Source organism: Condylura cristata, unplaced genomic scaffold, assembly GCF_000260355.1.
Source record: "Condylura cristata isolate star-nosed mole 26May11 unplaced genomic scaffold, ConCri1.0 scaffold00030, whole genome shotgun sequence".
NCBI classification, from domain to species: domain Eukaryota; kingdom Metazoa; phylum Chordata; class Mammalia; order Eulipotyphla; family Talpidae; genus Condylura; species Condylura cristata.
The window spans coordinates 23,030,724-23,039,300 of record NW_004567131.1 but is presented as its reverse complement, the minus strand read 5'-3'; the positions used below and the strand labels follow the sequence as shown (position 1 = coordinate 23,039,300).

General features: G+C 40.5%; 1 protein-coding gene across 4 annotated transcripts in view; it reads right to left on the bottom strand.

Moving 5' to 3' along the window:
- The window catches only part of MLLT10 (myeloid/lymphoid or mixed-lineage leukemia (trithorax homolog, Drosophila); translocated to, 10), a 200,153-nt gene that overhangs the window by 189,290 nt on the left and 2,286 nt on the right, over window positions 1–8,577 (bottom strand). For 3 of the 4 annotated variants that reach the window (XM_004691296.2, XM_012731339.1, XM_012731340.1), the window contains exon 3: window positions 6,628–6,707. The exons of the other annotated variant lie outside the window; for it this stretch is intronic. In XM_004691296.2, coding sequence (XP_004691353.1) covers window positions 6,628–6,707 — 80 coding nt within the window. The remainder of the gene's footprint in view (window positions 1–6,627; window positions 6,708–8,577) is intronic. 4 annotated transcript variants of the gene reach the window in all.

Below are 8,577 nucleotides of genomic sequence, written 5' to 3'. Positions count from 1 at the left end.
TATGAATAAATAAATAAATCTTTAAAAAATAATAAAAATAATAAATAAAATAAATTTTAAAAAGATTTATTTATACATAAAAGAGCTGGGGTATAAGACAGAGGTGTGGGGCTGAGAAGATTCACCAGAGACAGAGTGGAGGGCTGAGCAGGCTGATCTACTGAAATACAGTGCTGAGGGTGGCAAGCAGGCCAAGAGTGTTCTGTGGCATGTGGGTTAGCTCCCTGGCTGGGAATCAAACCATGCTGCAGCAGCTGCAGATTGGGTCATAGTGCTGATACTTAACCCTTTGTGCCACCAAGCAGGCCCCTAATCACTGAAATTTTTTTAAAGGTTTAATTTTTTTGCATACAGAACTGGGGTACAGACTTGAGGTGCAGGGGGATGAGAGGCTTTACCAGAGATAGTGAGCAGTAGAAAAGGCATATGAAAGATATACACTGCTGAGAGGAGCAGCAGGCAGGTCAGGATATGTCTGCCATGCCCACTAGGTCACCTTCCTGGCCAGGGATCGAACTTGTGCTGCAGTGGCTGCAGATAGATTCATAGTGCTGTGTTTTAACCCACTGCGCCACCAGGGAGGGCCCTAATCACTAAAATCTTAATTTTCATTTCATCTAATAGTTTCTGCCTAACAACACAAAAAGTCAGAAAGAACTGCAATAAAGAGGCAGAATATTAGCATTAAGGCGAGCTCAAAAAAAGAACACTCATGGAGCAAAAGGGTAAAAAACTCTTTTGATCTCAATTTTCAGTATGAATACAGACCATAAAAGCAGGGCTTCAAGATGAAGAAGTGTATAGAGAGAGAGTGAGCGAATTAAAAAAGAAAAGAGACAGAGAAACAGAAAAAGTTACCACTCACCTCCTTGGGAAAGAAGTAATCATTCATGTAGAACTAGAATAGTAATAGTTTAATAATACAAACTTTTTTTTTAGATTTTCTCCATTTAATCTTACAAGAACTGTGGTACAGGCCAGAGGTACAGGGAGAATTCACCAGAGACAGAGTGGGGAGCAGAATAGGCAACGGACTGAAATATACTGATGAGGGGAGAAGCAGGCAAGATAGGAAAGATCTACAGTGCCATGTGGGTCAGCTCTCTGTCTGGGTATCAAACTCATACTGCAGTGGCTGGGGAAAGCTTCACAGTGCTGTGCTTTAATCTGTTGCAGGTTAGGCCACTAGGGAAGGCTCAATAATGCAAATTCTAAATGAACTTCTGACTATTTTACTTTTTACACAATCTAGTCTCAGCATGTTTTCTACATAGGATATTTAAAATTAAGAGAATCAGCTCTCTTAAATCACATGAAATGTTGTAAGCAAGTGTTACCTCAACAAAGGGATAAATAAAATCTGAAATATCATCTGATGATGCTCACTAAAATTGGATAAAATTTCTACCCTCTTTGGTCTGTGGCAATTAAGAATACATAGTAGATAAAAAAAAAATATCCCGCGGCCCTCCCTGGTGGGGCAGCGGGTTAAAGCACAGCAGTGAGAGTCTGAAGCCACTTCCGCATGAGTTTGATTCCTGCCTGCCGCCTGCCCCGGAGGAGACCACATGGCGAGCCAGACCTCTCCTGACCCGCCCGCTGCTTCCCTCAGCAGTGTACTTTGTCATTCTGCCTGTTCTGCTCCCCACTCTGTCTCTGGTGAAGCCTCTCACCGCCCCTGAGCCTCTGGCCTGTACCCCAGTTCTGTATGCGCAAATAAATAAATAAATCTTTAAAAAAAAAAAAATATCCCGGACCTCCCTGTTGGCCCAAGGGTTTAAGCACAACACTGTGAAGCTACTATCTGAGTTTCCAGCCAGGTAGCTGACCCACATGAGAGAGCAAACCTCTCCTGTCTCGCCCACTGCTCCCCTCAGCAGTGTACTTTGTCAATCTACCTGTTTTGTTCCCCACTCTGCCTCTGATGAATCTTCTCACCACCCCTGAACCTCTGGCTTGTATAAAATAAATCTTTAAAAAAGAAAAAAGAACTCAACCTCAACCTCAACCTCCCTGGCAGCACGAAGGGTTTAAGGCACAGCACTATGAAGCTCTCTGCAGCCACTGCAGCGCAAGTTCAATCCCCAGGTTGGGAGGTAACCAACAAGGCACAGCAGACCTTTCTTGTCTCACTCGCTGCTCCCCTCAGCAGTGTATTTCAGTCAATCCATCTGTTTTGCTCCCCACTCTGACTCTAGTGAATCCTCTCACCCTCAAACCCCACACCTCAGTCTGCAACCTAGTCTTATATGCATAAATAAATCTTTGTTTTAATTTTAAAAACTAAAATAAAAAAGTTCTTCACAAGCCAGGGAACTACAACTGCTATCTCAAGAAGTTTCCTTAGCATTCTCAGTAGCAATGTCACTATGAACTTTTTTTTCTTGAAAAACCAAATGCTTTCTTAACAGCTCATTATCCATCTTTAGTAACTTGTTCTCCCTACTCTTCCAACTGTGGATAATCCTCATAGTTTCATCCTTTCTTTTCTCCAACAAAATATGCCTTCCATTCCCAGTCTTCTGAATATGCAATTCCAACCCTTAACTAGACTCCAGCACTTTAAATCTTCAACTTCCATCCTAGCAATGTCAAAACTAGCATGGCAACAACAAAACTTTGCTTACACTTCAAATTTATCCTCCTTCCTCTGTAACTATGAATGGTATCACCATTCCATAGAGATCAACATCACAGAATCATCTATGGCTATTCCCTTTCCTTTATTCAACATCCACTTCGGTCATTTTATCCTTTAAACTGCTGTTTCCTGGCCTGCCTAGTGGTACAGGGGTTACCAGCACAGCACTATGAAATTATGGCAGCCACTGCAGCACAAGTTTGACCCCAGGCAGACCTCTCCTGTCCCGCCACTGCCCCCTCCACAGAGTATTTTCAACAATATGCTTGTTCTATCCCCTACTCTGTCTGTGTCTGGTGACCTTCTTACCCCACCCCCCACACCTCTGACCTATATACCCCAGTTCTTGTTTGCATAAGTAAGTAAATCTTCAAAAATAAATTAATAATATGCTCCTTCCTTATCTTTCTAGATACAGCTGCTACAGTTATAGTAACAGCATTCTAAGCCTTTTCAATTTCCAACCTTCCCTTACTAATCCACTCCAACCCAATTATTTGTCTGAAAACACTGTTGTTCTGGATTATTCTCTTCAACATCTGTCAAAGTACCTCCACAGTTCACAAGCCCCCTTTCCCTGACAAATGAGCTACATGTATCCCTCAGTGTGTCTCAGTAACTCAACCTTACTGTTACCCTTGGTTAACTGGTACAGAGGTAGGTACCTCATCCAAATCAAGCCAAAGTTTTCATTTTTCCCCCCTAAGGAACATGAAATTTAGATAGAAATTTAGTGTCTTATGACAGGAAATAGAAAACACGAGTTAAAGTACTCTCATCCTTTCTCTAGAGATAGAATGTAATATGGTAGGTAAGAGTTTAATCATAGCCATACTTCAACTGGAAGTTATATGTATTATAATTATGTGTCCTTATCCTTAAATATTCTTAAAATGGGATTTGATGACTAAAAGAGGTAAGTGGTACAGAACATTCAGAATCTGACAAATGTAAACAATCAAAAATTTATTACTTGTTAAAGTAGTAGAGAAAGGCTTCAAAAAGGAAAAGAATGAAGTAAGAAAAGCAGAAATAAGATTAATTCTCTAAGTGTAGATATATTTCCATGTTAGGGTTCTTAGCCCCATAACTTTAAAATAAAATCCTTTTATTTGCTTTTTTTCTTTTTAAAGATTTATTTAATTATGCAGAAGACCTGGGGGTCTGGGCACACTGAGAGGATTCACCAAAGAGAGAGTGGGGAAGAAAACAGGCAGCTGTACTAAAATACACTGCTGAGGGGGGCAGCAGATGAGTCTGGAGAGGACAGCCAGGACTCAAACTAGCGCTGGCAATAGCTTGACAGGGCTGTCTTTTACCTCTGTGACACCAGGGAAACCTTGCTTTTTTTGATTTGTAACAAGTTTTTATTTCTTACAAAGAACTTGCCCCTTTTAAAACTGTATCCTGGGACCCTCCCTGGTTGCACCAGGGGTTAAAATGAAGCACTAGGAAACTAACTACAACCACTGAAGAACAAGTTCAATCCCCGGCCAGGGAGGTGACCCACACTGTGTGACAGACCTCGCCTGTCTCACCTGCTGTTCCCTCAGTAGTGTATTTCAGTAGATCTGCCTGTCCTGCTCCCCACTGTCTCTGGTGTGTCCTCTCTTCTCGCCCCTGTACCTCTGGCCTGTACCCCAGTTAGTTCTTATATGCATAATTAAATACATTAAAAAAAAACTATATACTATTCTTTTCTGTTGGCACATAATGTCAGCACCATGAAGCTATCCACAGCCACTGCTGCATGAGTTCTATCCCTGGGTAAAGAGAGAGCGGAACCCCCCCAGAGCACAGCAGACCTCTCCTGACCAGCCTACTGCTCCCTCAGCAGTGTATATTTCAGTCAATCTACCCATCTGTTCCCCACTCTATCTCTGGTGAGTCCACTCACCACCCCCATCCCTACCCAATCCGCAAATCTAGTCTGTACGCACCTCTAGTCTGTAGGCACCTCTAGTCTGTACCCCAGTTCTTGTATGCACAAATAAGTCTTTTAAAAAATAATTAAATAGGGCCCTCCCTGGTGGCGCAGCGGGTTAAAGCACTGCACTGAGAAGCTAAAGCCACTTCCGCATGAGTTCGATTCCCGCCTGCCCCGGAGGTGACCACATGGCGTGGCAGACCTCTCCTGACCCGCCCGCTGCTCCCTTCAGCAGTGTACTTCATCGATCTGCCTGTTCTGCTCCCCACTGTCTCTGGTGAATCCTCTCACCGCCCCTGAGCCTCTGGCCTGTACCCCAGTTCTGTATGTACAAATAAATAAATCTAAAAAAAAAAAAAACACTATTCTTCCCTTTCTTCCCTTTTAAAAAAAAAAATAATTAAATAGAACTGTATACTACAGGAGTTTAGAAGAGATTGTGCCCCTTTTTTAAAATCTTTAATGGAGGGGTATCCCAGTGGAACAAGGAGTTAAGTCTCAGCACTATGAAGCTATAGGCAGCCATGGCAACAGGAGCACCATCCCCACCCAGGAAGCTGACCCACATGGTACAGCAGACCTCTGATGTTGTACCCACTTGCTCCCATCAGTAGATCAGCCCATTCTGTTCCCACTGTTTCTGATAAACCCTCTCATTCCCACACCGCTGGCCTATACCCCAACTCTTATATGCATAAATAAATAAAATCTTTTTTAAAAAAAAAAAACCTGTTTTAACAGTACCTATAGTCCATCCAATAAAGTTGAAATAAAATATATTTTATTTTATTGGAAATTTTATTTCTCCCATATAACTATTAATGTAGGTAGCTTATTCACCTTGGTAACCTGACCGCAGCCTCAGAGGACAAAGGAAAAAACAGGCAGGAAGTAGCATTTGAGGCAAATATTTCTGGCATTCTACAACATACCATTCACAATCTCTTTATCCTTCCTTTTTGATACACGCCTCCTACTTCTAATAGTATTGGTTAATACTCTCTGAAACAGCCTCACCTCAATGCCAGTATTTACCAGTAAAATAAAGCATAACTTCCTTTTCCTGATGACCCATCAACCCCAAACCATAGCACATTAAAAAGAGGGAAAAAATAGAGTAGATCTATGACATACTTCATCAAGTCCTAAAGTTTTGTTAATTTTACTCAAGTCCTAAAGTTTGCTATTAATTTTATTTCTCCAATGTCTATTTCCCATTATTCTAACAAGACAGCAATAGCTACAATTCTGCTATTTATCCTCACACACGAATAGAATACTGCTCTTAGTTTCACAGGCTATTCAGTCACTGTTTCTGCTGATAAAAAAAAAACTGCCCAAGCAGAGATAAAAGTTTCTGGGGTTTGTTATAGCTATAAATAGGTAAACTGAAATGTGTTTTACCTCCTGCCAAATTCCTTAGTCAATGCCAAATGGAAGGAACTTTCACACTACAAATAGTAATACTTTTGTATAACTAGTAGAGATTATATCTACTTCTCCTTGATATTCAACTGGAAAAATGTTTTTGGCCACAAACAATGAATATGTCTCTCATTCTTACATAGGTTTCAAAATGTTCAGAAAGGAAGTTAAGTCAGCCAAGTAAAAACAGCTCTATCTTGCTTTGTGAAAGGGAAGAAATGTCTGAAAACACAGACCACTCAAAGTTAAACTATACATGTGCAGTGTAGTAAAAAGAATAAGTCATTAAATTCTTGTGCTTTTTTATTTCATTAAAAAAAAACCCTAGCAGAATTATCAGTACAACTCCCTTATGCCTAATAATTCTATGATTAACCAATTTACCTTCAAACCGCAACAATTGATATTAAAGCCTAAATACAACCTTTTACTTTATCTGTTCATACTATCCATCCACACACACTTACTTGATTCAATCCATTTTTCAGATTTAAAAAATCTGTTTAAAACTGAATTAGTTGCCCAAATTCAGAATCTGGAAAAAAAGACTGACAATCCTTCAAATTGAAAGATGAGTGTATAGTTCCTAAACTACTCACTGAAGTATTTTAAAGTTTTTGGCAAATAATCTTACCACTCTGGCTGCTCTCTCTTGAGATTCACATTTCCTACAAAACCATGGTCCAGTGGGTACTTGAACAATGCCATAGCAAGCTGTTGAGAAATAAAGTGTTTTAATATATGTTAAGGTTTAAATTATAGAAAGTCAAATATTCTTTCAAAGCCCTATGTAGTTAATAACTCCAACTACTCATATACACTATCTGCTTTACAGAGAAAACATTTTATCTCAGATATTACCTATGCAGTTAAAAAGTGTGACACTTTGATAAAAAAAAAGTGAAAAGCAATCCTTCATTTTAAAATATATGCCAAGTTTTAATTATTCTTTTATAAGAATATAAAGTAAAATTTAGCATAACTAGATTGTTTTCTTATATAAAATAACAGAAATTCATTAATTCATACCTGTGTCTTACAATTTAAAATGCAGGCACTTTAGCTAAGTCTCATGAAAATATTTCCAAATTACCTTTCAAAATGAGCAACAGATATTTCAGAGGGAAAAAAAAATGAAATGTAAAGTGATATGCTTTCATGTAAATATCCAGAGGGCCCTTCCTGGTGGCGCAACCAGATAAACACAGCACTACGAAGCAATCACAGCCGCTCAGCACAAGTTCCATCTCCCGCCAAGGGAATGACCCACATGGCACAGCAGACCTGTCCTGATCCCCATGCTGCTCTCCCTCAATTGCCTGTTCTGTTCCCCACTGTCTCTAGTGAATCCTCTCACCCCCCACACCTCTGGCCTGTACGCCAGCTCTTGTACGCATAAAGTAAATCTTTAAAAACAAAATCAAAATTTCCCGAACAAGAAAATCTATAGAGACAAAAAAAAATAGATTAGTATTTGCCTAAGACATTGGGAAGTCGAAAGAAGAGTATCTGCTAAAGGGTTCAAGGTTTCTTGTTAGCGGGATAAAAATGTCCCAAAAGTAATAAATGCAGAATTCCTCTCTGGTGGCGCAATGGCTTGGAGCTCTCTGCAGCGCAAATTCAATCCCCAGCTAGGGAGGTGACAACGTGGAGTGGCAGACCTCTCCTGGTCTCACCAGTTGCTCCCCTCAGTAGTGTATTTCAGTACATCTAACTATTCTGCTACCCACTCTGTCTCTGGTGAATCCTTTCACACCCCACACCTCTGGTCTGTACCCAGTTCTGCATATATAAATCTTTTAAAAAAGAAAAATGCAGAACTCAGGGAATCTACTTAAAACACACAAACACACACACAAGGGTACTCCCTGGTGGCACAACAGGTTAAAGCACAGCACGAGGAAGCTAGCCACAGCTGTTTCAGCACAAGTTCAATCCCCTGCCCCGGAGGTGATCCACATGGCACAGCAGACCTCTCCTGTATAGCTGGCTGCTCCCCTCAGCAGTATACTTCATTAATCTACCTATTCTGCTCCCCACTCTGTCTCTGGTGAATCCTCTCACCACCCCTAGACCTCTGGCCTGTACCCTAGTTCTGTATGCATAAATAAATCAATCTTTAAAAAAAAAAACTGATTTGTATACTTTAATTGGGTAATTTTATGGTACATTAATTATATCTTAACAAATTTTTTATAAATAAGTAAAATGCCTATCTCTAACACTACAATGTGAATGCCCTAACAAGTGACCTGTGTATATATCATAGGCATATTTAAATAACAGAATAGTTTTAAAAACGTAACATTAGGGGCCTTCCTGGTGGCACAAGGGGTTAAGTCTCAACACTCTAAAGCTCTCCACAGCCACTGCTGTAGGACTTCAAGCCTTGGCCAAGGAGGTGACCCACAAGGCCTGGCAGACCTCTCCTGTCCAGCCCACTGCTCCCCTCAACAGTGTACTTACTTAGTCTGCCTGTTCTGCTCCCCACCTATCCCTGATGAATCCTGTCATCACCCCTGCACCTCTGGCCTGTACCCTAGTTCTGTATGTATAAATAAACAAATCTTTAAAAAAAAAAAAA